General features: G+C 35.6%; 2 protein-coding genes across 8 annotated transcripts in view; one reads left to right on the forward strand and one right to left on the reverse strand.

The window, feature by feature from the left end:
• Positions 1–9,018, forward strand: part of LOC106877025 (ras-related protein Rab-27A) — a 31,167-nt gene extending 22,149 nt beyond the window's left edge. For all 7 annotated transcript variants that reach the window (XM_014925805.2, XM_014925803.2, XM_014925804.2 and 4 more), the window contains 5 exons: positions 2,523–2,603; positions 3,959–4,065; positions 5,503–5,588; positions 6,941–7,168; positions 8,521–9,018. In XM_014925805.2, coding sequence (XP_014781291.1) covers positions 2,523–2,603; positions 3,959–4,065; positions 5,503–5,588; positions 6,941–7,168; positions 8,521–8,728 — 710 coding nt within the window. In that variant the 3' untranslated portion in view covers positions 8,729–9,018. The remainder of the gene's footprint in view (positions 1–2,522; positions 2,604–3,958; positions 4,066–5,502; positions 5,589–6,940; positions 7,169–8,520) is intronic.
• Positions 9,019–9,482: 464 nt separating this feature from the next.
• Positions 9,483–17,277, reverse strand: LOC106877026 (lanC-like protein 3). Its single transcript, XM_014925808.2, has 4 exons — positions 16,222–17,277; positions 12,492–12,609; positions 11,865–12,086; positions 9,483–9,999 (listed from the first exon to the last, which is right to left on the reverse strand). Exons 1-4 carry the CDS (start codon positions 16,753–16,755, stop codon positions 9,632–9,634), a joined length of 1,242 nt encoding a protein of 413 aa, XP_014781294.1. The 5' UTR covers positions 16,756–17,277; the 3' UTR covers positions 9,483–9,631.
• Positions 17,278–18,038: the final 761 nt, after the last annotated feature.

An 18,038-nucleotide genomic window follows, 5' to 3' on the forward strand; every position in this document is an offset into this window, starting at 1 on the left:
TATATAAAGCACCATCTGAATGTGGTCAATGCCAGTGTCCCCTGACTGGCATCTGTACCAGTGGCATGTAAAAAGCACCCACTACACTCTTGGAGTGGTTGGCGTTAAAGATGTGTTAAAGAATTTTCCTTGTTTTATTAGTATTATTATTGGGATTATTTACTTTTTGCCAAACCCACTTTGTGGTGCGAACGTCATGTAACTTGGATTTTCTACACCTGAGGAAGTCCAGCATTAGCCTGGAACCGGACAGTGTTGATAGCCCAGTATTTGGGTAGAGTACTTCTCTGGAAATACCCTAACTTTATAATCTATGTGTATACTTGATATGTCTGCATTAACATTCAAATGTGAATTTATCAATGTACAGAAGTTTCTAAATTTTATGCAATTGTTCATAATGTTTTTTTTTTTGTTTTGCTGGTTTTGGATGCTGAATTTACTATGGAGGCATTGTTATGGCAGTTGACTTCCATAACAATGCCTGTATTTGTTTTACTTTCATAATACTTTTTATATTTGTTTCTGTTGTTAATTGGAATGTTCAATAAATAGTTTCCATATTGAAAAGTGTCTACACAATTTTGTACTTGTGATACTTTGTACGTTTTTTGCCAGATTATTGCTTAAAATGAATCGTAGCAAGCTGGCAGACTCATTAGCATGCCAGGCAAATTGCTTAGCAACATTTCATCCGTCTTCACGTTCTGAGCTCAAATTCTGCCAAGGACAACTTTCATCCTTTCAGGGTTGATAAAACAGGGACCAGCTGAATACTGGAGTTGATGTAATTGGCTTACCTCCTCCCCTGAAATTGCTGGCCTTGTACCAAAATTTGAAACCAAATATCAGAAGGCAATTTAAAGATGTTTTCCAATGTAATTTCTACCTGTCTTGTATATTTGTGTTTAAAAAAAAATATCAGAAAATCTCTGAGGAAATTTATTCAACAATTTATTGTGATTTTGTGCATTTGTGCTCTATAATTCTATCAATGACTCTTCTTTATATAGATATGATGTTTTTAGTAGATGACAGAGTGAATATTCTGGTTTTCTTGTGCATTAGTCTTGTAAGAGACTTTATCAGGGAACTGCAATAAAATTGTGGTCTCAGTTTACTAGAAAAAACAACAATTACACAAGAACACTCAGAGAGCACAGACATCCACCAAGGCAACACTAATGTCCTCTCAATGATTAACCGAAGATGATTTTTAAAATGAGAATATCTGCTCTCTAAAAATGAACCCAGCCGCTCTCAAAAGTTAAGTAAAAAAAAAAAAACGGAAAAACAATCCAGAATCTTTGTTCAGTACTGGATTGATCCCAAAATCTAATCAGTTCATGCCAGTCACAAGGCCAAACATCCCTGAAAGTTTCGGCAGTTCTTGAGATATCTTGTCCATGGACAAACAAACAAGCAAACAAGCACAACTGAAAACAATACCTCCACATTCGCTAAGGCGGAAAGGCGGAAGTAATAAAAATCCTTTCTGCTATAGGTACAAGCCTGAAATTTTGGGGGAGGGGACCAGTTGATTACATTGACCTCAGTGTTTCACTGGTACTTAATAATAATAATATTGATAATAACAATTTCAAATTTTGGCACAAGGCCAGCAAGTTCGGGGGAGAGGCTAAGCCGATAACATCGACCCCAGTGCTCAACTGGTACTCATTCTATCAACCCTGAAAGGATGAAAGGCAAAGTCGACCTCGGTGGAATTTGAACTCAGAATGTAGCTATAGGTGAAATACTACTAATTGTTTCATTCAGCATGCTAACAATTCTGCCAACTTTCCGCCTTAATGATGATGATGATGATGATGATGATAATAATAATAATAATCCTTTCTGCTATAAGTACAAGACCCTGAAATTTGTGGGGAGTTGGGTAACTGATTACACTGGATCCAGTGGTCAACTGGTAGTTAAATTTATCAACCCCACTAAAATGACGAAAGGCAAAGTTGACCTTGGTGTTATTTGAAAAGAGATGGAAGAAATGTTGTTAAGCACTTCATCACCTTAATAATAATAATAATAATAACTGGTGAACTAACAACGTATTGAAGGATGGTATACAAAAAAATAAAATAATTATACTGAATAAAAGACAGGTACAACAACAAGAATCTCTATTCTTTTTCACTATCATACTTACATCAGAGATAATGGTTTGAGTCACAAACTGCTCCAGTAGCTTCACATACAATGAATCCATTATAATATAGCCATAAACAATAGAGCCATTATAAATTTCTATTCTTTCATAGAAAAAAATTCCATTAACGGAAAAGTATACTCTTTACATTGACAATTTTAAAGGTTGAGCATAAATTGCTTAATAAAATTATATGAGTAATAGTAGTAGTAGTAGTAGTAGTAGTAGTAGTAGCAGTAATAATAGTAGTGCCTTGTTTGCTTCTGTTGATAAACAAAGTTGTCTTTTAGGAAAATATAAATTTTCTTTGTTGACAAAGCATTTAAAAATATTTTTCTTTTGTTTCTTTTATTAGAGCCAGAATCTGGTGCTTCAGCAGCAGCCAACACTACTTCCTCTGCAGATTATGATTATCTTCTTAAGTTCTTGGCATTGGGTATGTTGAAAAAAATATATATATATATATCTTGTCATATTTTCATTCTGAATAATTTGAAAACTAGCAGATCTTAGTTATATTAACCTCTCATCACCTGGCATAAAACTCACCTCTATCAATATTACCTCCTGTCACTTCCTCAATCAAGGGGTCTTGTTTTGCAAGCTACTTGGTGACTTCACTGGTGTTGGTACCATGTAAAAAGAACCCAATAGACTGTTAAGTCATTGGCATTAAGAAAGGTATCCAGCAGTAGAAACCATACCAAAGCAGACATTGGAGCCATATGTAGCTCTCTGACTTGCTGGCTCCATTCAAATCATCCAACCCATAAATAATTAAAATAAATGCGCCCTTTTAAAGCCTAGCCAGGCTCATGGGCCCGGTTTCCCGGTTTCAATAGCGTATGTGTTCTCCAGCTGGACGGGACGCCAGTCCATCGCAGCGTTACTCATTTTTGCCAGCTGAGTGGACTGGAGCAACGTGAAATGAAGTGTTTTGCTCAAGAACACAATGCGTTGCCTGGTCCAGGAATTGAAGCCACAATCTTATGATCATGATGCTGACACCCTAACCACTAAGCCACGTGCCTCCACATCATCCAACCCATACCAGCATGGAAAACTAACATTAATTGATGAGGATGATTTAATATTTGCATGAAGTGGTGGTTCAGTTTCATGTAACATTTATGCCAGTACCAGATACTCCAGTTAGTACCTCACTTTTGGTTCAATGAGCACCTGGCTGGAGCTTGTACCACTGACAGAAAGTACCAATTCCCTGACAAAAAAGTTTTTCAGTGGATGAATGCCAACAGATTGCAAAGGACCCCAAACCATAAGTAACACCTTTGCAGGTTGCTTTACCATCAGGCACATAATTACATACTTTATTATATTCTACAGTTTACTTATTCAACACTTTCCTGTTGGTGCACTGTATATATGTATGTATGTATGTATGTACGTTGGTACGTATGTACGTACGTATGTATACATACAGCAAAGGCGGTGAGCTGGCAGAAACGTTAGCACGCCGGGCGAAATGCTTAGCGGTATTTCGTCTGCCGCTACGTTCTGAGTTCAAATTCTGCCGAGGTCGACTTTGCCTTTCATCCTTTCGGGGTCGATTAAATAAGTACCAGTTACGCACTGGGGTCGATATAATCGACTTAATCCGTTAGTCTGTCCTTGTTTGTCCCCTCTGTGTGTAGCCCCTTGTGGGCAGTAAAAAAAAAAATAGGTATACATACAGCAAAGTTTTTTTTTATAGCGGATATATTTACTCCCCACCCCACACATACACACATATATTCCTACATAAATATATGTCACTATTTATGTTTTCAGGTGATTCTGGAGTAGGGAAAACAAGTTTTCTCTATCAGTACACAGATAATACATTCGTCTCCAAATTTACTTCAACAGTTGGAATTGATTTCCGAGAAAAACGAGTTGTAAGTTGATTAAATTCCAATTACTAATATATATTCTTAGGCACTGTTTTCTTGAAGAGTTTATACATGTTAATCAAGAGTGTAAATTTTTTTCTTTCTTTTTAAAACTAAAATAAACAACTTTACGGAGATGTACTTGCATAGCAAGTGACCTGATCTGAGATCATGTGCTGGAATGAAAACAATTGCAGCGTGCAATAAACAACTTGTTTTAGTAGAACATTTAAAGCCAACTTACTTACGAGTTACTTGGCAACTTCACTAGTGATAATGCCATGAAAAAACCTCCCAGTATATTGTGCAAAGTGGTTTGCATTTGGAAGGACATCCAGCCATTGAAACCATATCAAGGCAGACATTGGACCTTGAGAAAGTTCTCTGGGGTACTGGGTCCTGTTATTTCTTGTAGGACTATTAACCACATAGAAACCAGCATCATGTTCTTCAGATACCAGGGCTGTCAAAGATATACTCACACAGACCTTGCAGAAACTTTTGTATATACACATTTATTTGTTGCTACAAGGGAGATTTTCTAATTGTTTGTAGCATTGTTCAAGTTGTTGGTAAGCTAATATTTATAAACACTGAGGGCAGAATCGTTTGCCCGCCAGGTGAAATGCCTAGCGGTCTGCCGTTACTTTCTGAGTTCAAATTCTGCTGAAGTCGACTTTGCCTTTCATCCTTTCGGGGTTGATTAAATAAGTCCCAGTTACACAACAGGATTGATGTAATCGACTTAATCCCTTTGTCTGTCCTTGTTTTTTCCCCCTCTATATTTAGCCGCCTGTGGGCAGTAAAGATATATTTATGGACACTGAATAGGCTCGTTATAAACTGTGCTCCTATCAAATCTATACGATCTGGGAGTTTTGCTACTCAGATGTTTTATTGTTAAGTTGTTAGTTTCAGTTCAGATTAATGTTTGTTGTATGTTCAGTAATAATAAAAACAATTTTATATTAATTTGATGGGATACTCAGTAACCCATCAACGGTTCTCATTAATTTAATGTAACTGTTGTTTATATTTTTGTTCTGTTGTTTATAATTTGAAAAAAATTTTTCAAATTAATTTTTTAAATAAAATTATATTTGTTTCCATGCAATTTGAATTATTAAAGGATTAATAAAATAGATTTCTGCTATAGCGAGATTCAAAAGCATAAACTCTACTAATAATATGAGGTTGGTATGTGCAATGCTTTTGGAAGCTAGGTTTGGCACTCCATTATCAAAAAGTTGGCGACGCCTGGGTTACTCTATACTTTTGTAGAGTACAAATTTATTATTCTTAACTGGCTGAAACTTTGAAGTCAACAACATTCTTACTTAAGAATGATAAATAGTTCCAGTTTAGAAATATTTTACATTTGTGGTTTTCAGGCTTTTTTTTTTTTTTTTGCAATATACAGCATATCTTTATCTTGGATTTTAGGTGCATCGGATACCTAGTGCTGATGGAACTGTAGGTCGAAGTCAAAGAATTTATCTTCAGTTATGGGATACTGCTGGCCAAGAAAGGTAATTTATTCACATAAACTAAAGTGAAGATAAATGAATCAAAAGACATAGTTATGAAACAATTATTATTGTGTCTAATGCGTACAAACTTTCCATTAGTTTTCAAATCAGCCAAACATCAAGGGGTTTGGGAATCTGCGATTGTTGTGAGATGTGGCAGTGTGGTAAGGAGTTTGTTTCCCAGCCATATGGTTTCTGGTTCAGTCTCAATGTGTGGCTCTTTGGGTGAGTGTATTCAAATGTATTGGATGAATCCACACACATGTATTAGTGGTACAGATTGTCAAGTAGAAAAAGTTGGTAATTGCATAAACAAAGGTGTGGGAGCATATAAGCATATAGAAACAAATGAGTAATTGAGCAAATGAGCAGATTGTCACTAAAGCCACATACCCATTCGGTTTTAGTGACAATCTGCCCATTTGCTCATTTGCTCAATTACTCATTTGTTTCTATATGCTTATATACTCCCACACCTTTGTTTATGCAATTACCAACTTTTTCTACTTGACAATCTGTACCACTAATACATGTGTGTGGATTCATCCAATACATTTGAATAAATAGACATACTGGAATGTTTACCAGCTGGTGTCTGTCGATTTTATATCCGCTCCACTTTCTTATTTGCTATATATATATATATATATATATATATATATATATATATATATATATATATATATATATATGTATATATCCGAGTTTGTATGATTGTGTATAGAAGAATATATTAATCAATGAAATTCCAACTTAATCTGATTTCCACTTTTTATTATTTACAAATTTTACAGTATCATAATAATAGAATATTATGTATTTATTGTGATAAAACTAGTGCTTTCATGCATTATGCAATCATCAGGTTTATGTAGTAGCAGTAATAGTGACAGCAGTATTCCACAGTTGTCAATTGTGGAACATGACTGTCACTACTACTACTACTATTACTACATAAACCCGATGATTGCATAATGCGTGAAAGTACTCGTTTTATCACAATAAATATATAATATTCTAGTATTATAATATTGTAAAATTGTAAAAACTGTAAATAAGTCTTGAGTAGCAATGGCCTGCTAGTTGGAAACAGGAAATGTGTCAAGGCCAACAGGAAGCGGTGCTGCTTCCTAGGGCTAAATAGCAGTAGTATTATTCCCTTCATGGGACTGTCATATTAAGTTGACAGCATACAACTACTTTATCGCATCACCACTGCATAAATCTCTCTGAGAGATTTAGAAATGTATTATTTCTATGTATAAAATTGTATCCTATAACATAGAGATGAAAAGAATAAATTCATTGAGCTTTTGTAAATTATTTTGATAGATTATTTTCTTCTTTAATAGGTACCGTAGTTTAACAACAGCGTTCTTTCGTGATGCAATGGGTTTTCTTGTTTTATTCGATCTGACAAATGAAAAATCATTTCTAAATATCCGGAGTTGGTTGACCGAGCTACAGACACATGCATACTGTGACAAACCAGATATTGTTTTGATTGGAAATAAGGCTGATCTTGAAGATCAACGCAAAGTCAGTGAGCAGAAAGTCTATAAACTTGTAGAAGAATACAAGTAGGTTAATTTGACATATTATTTGATAATTAAATCGATTTGCAACTTTTTTGTCTTTTTCTTTCAAATTTTCTAAAATTTCATTTCCCCTCTTTTAAAAAATAGTTGTTTTGAAACAAATATCTTTATTAGTTCACCATCATCATCATCATAAGCTAATGCAGATATTTGTTTCAAAATAACCATATTTTAAAATGAGAAATTGAAATTCATTGCAACTATTTTTTCTTCTATTTTTCCTAATTTTTTTGAATTTCATTTTCCCTCGTGAAAAAAAAATAATTAGTTGTTAACTTCTATTTCCAAGGCCTTTTTCCATAAGTTTTCCTTTTATGAAACAATTTGTCAAATATATATTCCCAATTCAATAACAATTTCAAAGCTTTCTTATCTTCTAATATGTTGACATCCATTTTTTTGGAGCTTAGTTTTATCCCCTACTCAAGATACAATATCCATTTTCTTGATGACCTGGTCTGTTTTGCCATTGTGATTTATGCCTGCACATGCCAGGTTACAGCTATGTTAAAAGTTTTCACCTTTAGAATCTGATTGCTCAACTGAATAGCTTCCTGTAGGTTCTCGTTAATCTTTGTTGTATTTACAACAGTTCTGTGCAGTATTTTCATCATTAGACAGATGCTTTCTTTGAATAATTTATGTAAAGAGCCATTGTTTCTTATGAAGAGCAGTTGCTAAACCCATGCTTGCTCCTTCCCCAACTCCTATCCTGTTGACTGGCATCCCTGTTTGAATAATAACAAGCAGGCAGAAAACTTTAACCTACATAACTATGATTTAAACTAGTGTTTCTCCATTGGGGTCCATATAAGATTTTGTTGCTAAAACTTGTGTGCAATAAATTGGTTATACTTCTACAATACACAAAATATTTTGATAATTTTTTAAATAAAGTTCCAAATAATATTTAATTATAAAAGTATAATAGGATTTTTTAAACATTGAATAGCTATGGGGGTTCCCCCACTCCAAATAAAGTAGGAATCAAAGAGGTTCATAGGCAAAAAAATGGTTGAGAAACACTGATTTAAACCTTTAACATATCTGGCCAAAATATTCTACCTGTTTTATGTTAAACTGTCCAGATCCAACCTCTGACATCTACCTACTTTGTCATTCTAAAAATATCATAAACACCATTAAAATCTGAAAGCTACAAAACAATGTATGACTAATTTAAAACAATGTGAATAAACAATCACTACATTTGACTGTGTCATCTGAATGCTTAAGGATTGAACTAAATAATAAAAAACATCAAGTAACAATCATTGTTTTCTTTTATATTATTTCCTTGTAACAATGATTTACATTTTTTTTTCTTTTTCTAGTTTAACATATTTTGAAACAAGTGCTTATACAGGCCAAAGTGTGGCCAAGGCTGTTGAGTGCCTTCTGGATAAGGTAATGATAAGTATGGAGCAGTGTGTGGATAAAAAGCTACTACCTTTTAAACAAGGTAATTATATAAAGGACACTAGCCAACAAAATGGTGCTGAGTTAGACTATCTGGACAACTCCAAAAAATGTGGCTGTTAAGTTCAATTAAATGTCACCAATTATGTGCTTTCATTTAAGGAGTTGCTTTGAGTTCATCAAATCACAGTCCAAACTGCTCTAAATTTCCTTTATGCATTTTTATCATATTTCTGGATCTTTTTAACATATATTAACATATTAAAAAATCACTATTTTTGCATAAATATTAAAATTGGTAATTGTTATATGAAATAACTATTTCTGTAATACATCACTGTTCATGATTTTCCTGTATATCTATTGCATTAAATGTCAATAAACTATTAATACATGCCTTTTCTGGAAATAAACGTGTGTTCCATTTTCCATTCTTTGAAGCCTAAATCAGTCGTCAGTCTCTACGAAACAAAGCTCTATTCATTAAGGTTTGAACTCAGCATTGTCACATGCGTAGGCATGGCTGTGTGGCAGGAAGTTTTTATTTCCTCACCAAATGATTCCAGATTTAGCCCCACTGTGGCAGCTTGGGCAAGTGTCTTCTACCTTAGCTTTGGGCCAACCAAAGCGTTGTGAGTGGATTTGGTAGATGGAAACTGAAAGAAACCTATATGATATGTGTGTGTTTATTTCACCACTACTTTTTTGGTTGACTGTTTCTCAGTCACTTGAAAGGGATAAAAATGGTTTTATAATGTTCTTTCAACCAACTTAATTGTAAAAGTAGGCATGTGTAGTCTTTAAGCAGAAGTTTGTAATCTTAGTTACAACACACATACACACAATTTTGAAAGAAAAAGAATTAAACAAGATTAGCTCAAAATGAAAATTAACGTTTTTATTCTCATTGCAATTCTTTAGATATATGAGTAAATTGGTATCTCATTTGCATAAAGGCATAAATTAATTTTTAGAGAGAAAAGCACAATTTGAAAAGCACAGAGCAATGTAGATGCAGCTAAAAAGTTATGATAACACATTGAAGAAAGGAAAGTCTGCGGTTTCAGGATTTAGCAAATTGAGAAGGAAAAGGACGGTTCCCGCCCAGCCTTCGTACAAGCTATAAGGAGCATCAGGTGTCCTAGCACCATTCTGGAATTCTGTGGTAAAAATAAATTCAGCAAAACACTGGGCACGATGGAGGTATTTCGCATCTTTTGTAAGACGATATAAAAGTAAGAAGACATAACCATTTCCAGCAACTCCATGACAAATTCCAGGGCCTTTTTTCAAGAGGCCAACTTTCCATGTTAGTTCTCCGCATCGAATACATGCTTGCAAGTATTTTTCATCTTTCCAAACTTGATAGGCACGTGCAAAAACATAAATAACACCTAGAATATAAAATGAATTTGTTATGTAAAACATTTTTAGCAATGAAAAGCTTTTATTACTACGAGGGTTACCTAATAAATACCGGTGAAACAGATTAAGGAAGGCCTGAAGTCACAGTGCCTTGACCCCCAAGCATGCTAAGGCCAGCACCATGGATTGGAATAGAGTGAAATAACATCATCACTAGAGTCCATCATCCATCAACACCTCCGACAGCGTATTGGTTGAGAGGACTGCCACCCCTCTGGTCACCACCTAGGGATTTTACTTGCTTAATAAACATGAAGGTGCATGGCCTAGTGGTTAGGCTGTTGCACTCACGATCGCTAGTTCATTATATATATATTTATGTGTATTATCTTCTGGTCAATGGGCCAGTGAGATGGTGGATGGGACACTGTCATATTATCTGATGAGTCCAGATTTGCTGTATTTTCTGATAGTGGTCAAGTGTTGGTCTGGAGACTGTGTGATCAAGAATTTGACATGAAAAGATTGCAGCCAACAATGAAACATGGCAGTTACACTTTGAAGGGCTGAGTAGCAAATTGGAGCAATGATCGATCAGAGCTGGTGGGATTTGAGAGAAACATAAACTCAGATAAATGTGTGTCCAGATTGCAGAAAGGACCCCTTCCAATCTTCTCCAGTGGTGAAATGATTAAAGATTATTTATTTATTTATGGAAGATGGGGTTCTTTGTTACATGGTTTAAAAGACCCAAGATTGATTGGAAGAGAATGGCATTAAAAAGCTTCCTTGCGAAGCCAGTGACCAGATGTGGACCCTATTGAGCATAATGAACAGGACACTTCATAAAAAGAACAAAAAAGCATCCGCAAGAAATTTGGCAAGAAATTCCTCAAGAGGATATTCAACATCTGATCAGTGGCATGCCTAATAGGATTCTTGCATTGAAAAATGCAAAGGGAATGTCTACTAAATATTAGATATTCACATTATGATAATTAATAAATAATTTGAATGTATAATTTCAGATTTAAATAAATTTTAACGATTATAAGGGTGTCTATTTACTTCTGTCATATCTGTGTGTATATACAACAGAATCTATTAGAGCAGAGCTATAGGCAATAAGAGTTACCATTTAACCAGTCATCAGAAATTATGTAAAGATTAGCTGCTCTTACACAAATGTCATTGCTAATAATTGATTAACATAATCACTAAAAAAGATGCACCAATTACAATGCTTTTGAGACATGGATAATGAAACTGGGCTGAAAGCAAATTTAAATGGAATGTGTGCTTGTTACTGAATGAGGCTGTATTTCTAGGACTTTCATATGAGCAAAGAGCCCAACTGAAGAATAACATTTGGGATGAGGACAAATTTGCAAATGGCTGAAAGGCAATGTATATTAGCCACATAAATATCACATGCAATAGCAAGGATAACAACAAAATAAAATAGAACCTTTTTAATATTATACTAAAAAAAAAAAAACTGAAATACATCAAAGAGAAGAATCAAGTACAAAGGAGATTAAAAAAAACCCCCATCTGAGACAGTGGGAACTTTATGTAACTATAAAAGGAAGAGAGAAACTTTGAAGGTATTTTGCAGTAAAAGACTGAGAAATAAAATGTTTTCAAAATGAGCAAGCATTGTATTGGAACAGATGGAAACAGTAGAGTTGTGCTAAGTAGATATAATTACATCTTAATGTAGAGAGCCTTAAATAACTTTTAATCAATCAAAATTATAGCCTTAATGAGAGAAAGTCATTTAATAGAACCATAGTAGTTGTTTGTATTAATGAAATGTGATATTTGAGGGTTATAAGATTCCTTTTCAAAAGTGGAAAGAAACGAAAATAGCAACAATGAAAGTATTATTTACCTGGAGCACCATGACACCAATGGACTAATTCTTCTGAAAGAGGACGTTTTTGTATCATATTTACTTCATCCATAGCTGGTGCATAGTTCAAATTAGGTTGCTCGACTGAGAGTAAAAAGTCAACGGATTGTTTAATATCAGCTTCAGCAGATGGATAAGTTTCAAACAGGTTAGCAGTGCAAAGTAAGGCCAACAAGATTGATGATAGGCCATGTGCAGCACCTACAGGAGAAAATTTGATCTTTATTTTTCAGTATATACTTGTGAGAAAAAACAAAATACTTTAACATGCAAATGACAGAAATACGTGTAAACAGAAATGAAATGAAATTTTTCATTTTTATGCCTCCTTAAAATGGGGAGAAAAATATGTGTAGTGTTACAATAAATAATAATGAAAATGTTGCAAAGTGGGACGACAAAAGAACATATGGAATAACAAGAAAAAACATGCACGATGGATGCAGGTATGCTTGACCAGTCATCAGTTATCAAACTGAAATTGTGGTGGTATTTGGTCAAAAACTGATGAGGGATAAAGCACGTCTGTGTGATTTTTGTTACTCTCTATATTTCCTTTGGCATCGCCCTGTACAACATTTACAAAATAAAGTTAAATATTCTTACCAAGATATTCAGTTCCATGATATGAATACATCAACGGGGAAAGAGACTCGTGTTTGGAAGCATACTTCTTGCCTGATTGAATAATAGACTGACACAAACTAAGATTGTGTTTAATAGCCTGTAAAATACGAACAATAAATGAATGATAAATTAATTACGTAATTATTAATTAGCTGCCCTCAGTTTCACAACTTACTTTGCTTTAGACACCAACCTTTTCTCCACTTTATTTATTCACCAATTACTCTTTCAAACTTATACATCTAACCAGAATCCAACCTGGGTTCTGAGCAGATCTGTGAGAAAAATTATTTAAATAATTACAATTCTGTCTTTAGAAGGCAGTATACATCCAGGACTATCTTGTCCGATATGTTATTTCCCTTAAGACAATAGCATGTCATTTGAGGTTTAAGGTTAGCTTAAATTTTAGCATAACGAGGCTTTCTTGTTGGCAAATAGCTTAGCTGAAGTTGAGAGGGTACAAGCAATTAATCAAAAGAAGCTCGCAGTTTGTGTCTTTTAGTGTTCTGTATATGTCCATTACACTTCTGTAGAGGGTTTGCAAACCAGTCTCTCTCTCTCTCTGTAGAACCTACAACACGTTAGACATCAAGAGAGTCAGTAGGCAGACAGCTATCAAGGTGGGTATGGCAGTAGAAGAGGTTATTTCAAGCTGGCTGAGGTTCAGGTGTGAGCTTTAGAAATGGTACATATAACTGAGACTGGACCCCAAATCGTCTGTACACCACCTCCTCAATGGTTTCACACCTTGTTTGGCTCACATTGCTTCAGTAAAATTCCACCAGCTCAGCATCTTTCATTTTCTTCTTCTCATTTGCCTCCTCAACATGGACTTCTCAATGAAAGGAGGGTTCTAACAGAACCACCAGTTTCTGAGAATTTCAGCTATTACCACAGGCTGGCTGTCAGCTCTCACTCATGTGCTGTTGTTAGTAGGCCCAAGGGGGTTAACCTAGTAGCCAGAGTCTTTATCACACCGGTCTTGGCAAAAGTGATAGTCTTCTTTGTTAGTGGATGTACTTGGACTGGCTAATCCAATCACTGATGGTGTCCTTTAGGCCTTGGTCATTCCTCCAGCAGTAGCTCCCCTCTCTCTCTCTCTGTTTTTTGGACAGCTAACACACACGTACATTTTCTACATCAACCGTCCTACCCATGCATGCATGGAAGACAGACATTAAATGATGATGATGATGATATATAATTTCACACACACACACAAAACCCAATATATGGTGAACACTTACAAGTTTAAGCTTATAATTACTCTATATATATCAGTCATCATTGACATGATTCACAGAAAGTCGTAGCACAATTAATCTGTGACAGAGTAAATCTAGATGAGACACAGCTTGGCTTTGTGCATAGATGAGATGTCGCAGATACAATCTTCCTAGTGAGACAGCTGCAGGAGAAATATTTGACTAGGGGAAAATCCATATTCCTGTCACTAGTTTAAGAATGATAATAACAGAATCAACGATACATGCGACTGCAGGCCAAAAAATAGCATTTAAATAGCCGAGGATTAATATTAATCAAAGGACATACTAAGTATGTCTAACTGCTTGAAATGACAGTCAAAACTCGTTAATAACGAGTTTTGACTGTTATTTCAAGCAGGTACACATACTTAGTATGTCCTTTGGTTAATTTATATATATATACACACATAGGCATACATACATACATACACACATATATAGATATATATTTGCTCTCTGCCAAACCAAACTTACAATCCCAACACTTTATCTCTCCTTACTCCATGACACCCATCTCTTCAGCACCCAAAGCATAGCGGTAAGCCCCCAGGTCACCTCTACTGCCATCCAAAACTTTTACCTTTATAGCACCACTTGCTTTTCACATCTAGGATGCTCACCCAACCCCAACACCTTCTCTGCCTCCTCATTTTCCCTCTCTGACCTCACTCCTACAATAACCCCATACCTCTATTCTATTCACTTTCAGTCGTAGAAACCACTTCAAGCCCTTAGACTTACACATTATAAGGTAATTTTCACTAGTGTTGGTACAAAAAAGCAAAAAAGAAAAAAAAAGGAGCAATCAGCATGCTTTGTAAAGAGGTTGGCATTAGGAAGAGCATCCGGCAGTAGAAATCCTGCCAAAGTAGATGCTGGAGGATGACGCAGTCTTCTGACTCATCAGATCCTGTTGAAACGGGTAGCCAATGCCAGCATGGAAGCCAGACGTCAAATGATGATGACACACACACACACATATATATACACATAAATATATGCATATATACGTGCATATATATATATATATATATATATATATATATATATATATATATATGCACACACACACATATATATTTACACATAAATATATGCATATAAGTGTATATATATATGCACATACACACGTATATGTATGCATACGTGTATATATATATGCACATATGTACACACACATATATACGCATAAATATATGCACATATATGTGCACATACACATATATTATATATATATATATATATATATATACACACACAATTACATGCATGCATATACGCTTAGGTACGTAATTTTCCTGTTCACAAATTAAATATGCAAGTGAAGAAGATTATCATAAGCAGCATATATTTCAAAACATCTAAAAAGTCTTTACATTAATTCCGAGGGAGAAACGATGTGCGCTTGGAGAGAATTTTCCGAAATGAAATCACATAACAGCGCACCAATTCTAAAATTAGCATTTCAAGGAAGTAGCAATTCGCATAGCCAAACACTACCTACTACACAATCGAATTCATAACTAACTTGATAAGGGATAGATAGTTCAACTTCAACGAAGGCGGTGCTAACATAGTGTATGTTAGCGCCGATCATACCGTTTGGCTATCATGCAGAAAGTGTTATGACTCATGCAATTCATCCGTTTTAACTCATGATGTTGACCACTTCGCTACCGATGTTGCTGTCAAGTTACATATTACTTCAACTAGAGTAAACCCTGTTTCGAATTCAGCGCAGCACCATTTATTTGACTGTAGCGTTATTTAAGGATTTATCAAACTTTTCCCGACGCTAGACTTGAGGATTACCGAGCGTGCTTTTTTTTTTTTTTTTTTCCTTTTGAGGTAAACTAGGTAGAAATTTGAAGTCAGAATACGAAGAGCCGGAGAAGATACCGCAAAGCATTTGTCTGATGCAGTAACAATTCCGCCAATTTACTGGCATTCGACTGGTCCTTTATTTATCGATCCCGAAAAAAGACTGGAATGCAAAGTTTTACCTCAACAAGGTGTGTGAGTGCGCGCGCGCATGTGTAGGTAGTGCGTATAAATAGCACACACTAATATCAAGAAGTGAAATTTTTACCTATTTAGGTAATTTTTGTCAGAGTTCTTAAAGGCAGTGCTCCAGCATGGTCTCGGCCGTGATGGCTGAAACAAGCTGAAGAACTACTGAGAACAAAAGATGGCTAAAACTTCACTATTCTCATTAGAACTGCCAGTTTGCTATTAGCTGGAAGCAAACAACAGCTTGTTGGAAACCATTTAAGATATTCTTATACATAAACAATGCGATGCAGTATTATACATAAAATATTAAAATATAAGCAACCGGTAATAAATAATTGGCATTCGATGGGTTAATTAATCGTGAATAAATATCATTTAAAACATTAACAATTTTGGTAAACAATATTTCAAAAAAATTCAGTTACCTCTCTCTGTAAAACATTGTTGATGAAAAAAGAACCGAAAAGGTAACCTGCTCTGCCCACGAAAAGTTCATCAGAACCGTATGGAAATATCGTGATGGGTTTACAAAGCTCCCCCAAGGAAATGTATTCGTTGACAAATCTCTCCACCTGAGCCTGGTCACCGTTTAAGCTAGAAATAGCAGTGCCTACCGAGTAAACGCCGGCTTTACCCAGCAGAAAAGATACTGCAGGGTCTCGATCATGACTACTCTCGGCAAAGTTCAAAGCTGCTTCGAAATACACTCGGCATTGTTCTGCACAATATTTCTTTAATTCAGCGCCTAACATATCAGATTTTGTCAAACAGTAAAGCATATAAGCCACTCCGGCATTTCCGACGTATAAACCTCCATCGCAGTTTTCCAAAGATGATGCCGGCATCTTATTTATTATCAATTTAACAGTATTTTCGATGGAATCGATCCATTTCTTTTTGTCAATAGTTACCAGCGACCCACTCTCCACATCATTATTTGTATTCGGAAAATATCGCATTCTTTCCAAATTCTTTACATTCACAAAAGAACAATTATTTCCTAAGCAGTTTCTCTCTTTTTTTCCTTTCCTTATTTTTTGTTTTGTTGTAAGTTCTAAAAACAACAAAAAGGGAATGTTTTAGAAATTGTTGTTGTTATTCTGAATTATAATAAAATAACTACTCTATTTTTGTAGTTTCTGAAGATTATTTAGTTTGCAGAGATGCGCAGTATATTAATAATAAGACTCCATTGATGACAAGAAATGTACAACCAAAGCCGGGAAAACGTCTCTAGTAGTCAGTTGACGGCATTTGTCCCCCCTTGACACACACGTGCTTACGTCACGAGTCTAGTCAGGACGTCGTTTTAGCATTAAGTTGTCTCCCTTCACAAACTCTTCCATCTTTGGAATCAGAACGCTCGGCGGAGCTTTTTCCCACATCAACCCCACCAGCATTCTTGTGATTGTGGTCAGTCATAAGACTGGCCGCAATCGTATTCCTTTGTGTCTGTGTTTGTCTCCGTTCCACTGCTTGACAGTGATATGTTTACGCCTCCTTAACTTAACGGTTCGGCTAAAGAGACCGACAGACTACCAGGCTTTAAAAAAAAAAAAAAAGAAAAGTACTGGACTTGATTCATTCGATTACAAATTCTTCAAGGCGGTGCCCCAGCATGACTACAGTCAAATGACTGAAACAAGTAAAAAAAAATAAAAGATAAATATAGTCGCAGGGGTGAGAGTGTGGTTAAGAAGCTTGCTTCCCGATCATGTGGTCTTGGGTTCAGTCCCACTGGGTGGCACTTTGGGTAAGTGACTTTACAGCTCCCTTCTCCATCTCCGAACGCCTTGGGAATGATTTGGCAAACAGAATCTGAAAGAAGCTCATCGTATATGAATATATGTATGTGTGTTTGTGTCTTGTTCAGCTCCCCTCCTCCACACTACTTCGCAATCGGCGTTGGCTTTTTTTTTGTTACCGTTACTCAGCGGGTTTGGCAAAGGAGAGAGAGAGAATGGGTATCAGTCTCTTGAAAATAAGTTATGGACTCGATTTATTCAACTGAACTTTTCAAGATGAAGCCGCAGGATAGCTGCAGTCCAAAAGATAAAAGAATTTTCTGCAGGCGCAGGCGTGGCTGTGTGGTAAGTAGGTTGCTTACCAACCACATGGTTCCGGGTTCAGTCTTACTGTGTGGCACCTTGGGCAAGTGTCTTCTACTATAGCCTCGGGCCGACCAAAGCCTTGTGATGAGTGAATTTGGTAGACGGAAACTGAAAGAAGCCAGGCATACATA

Source organism: Octopus bimaculoides, chromosome 19 (genome assembly GCF_001194135.2).
Source record: "Octopus bimaculoides isolate UCB-OBI-ISO-001 chromosome 19, ASM119413v2, whole genome shotgun sequence".
NCBI classification, from domain to species: domain Eukaryota; kingdom Metazoa; phylum Mollusca; class Cephalopoda; order Octopoda; family Octopodidae; genus Octopus; species Octopus bimaculoides.

Coding starts and splice junctions, on each gene's coding strand:
- LOC106877026 (XM_014925808.2), bottom strand. CDS start 16,755: ATGCGATATTTTCCGAATACAAATAATGATGTGGAGAGTGGGTCGCTG. Junction 12,087..12,491: donor TCATGGAACTGAATATCTTG/GTAAGAATATTT, acceptor TTTCTCCTGTAG/GTGCTGCACATGGCCTATCA. Junction 10,000..11,864: donor TTGGTGTCATGGTGCTCCAG/GTAAATAATACT, acceptor TTTATATTCTAG/GTGTTATTTATGTTTTTGCA.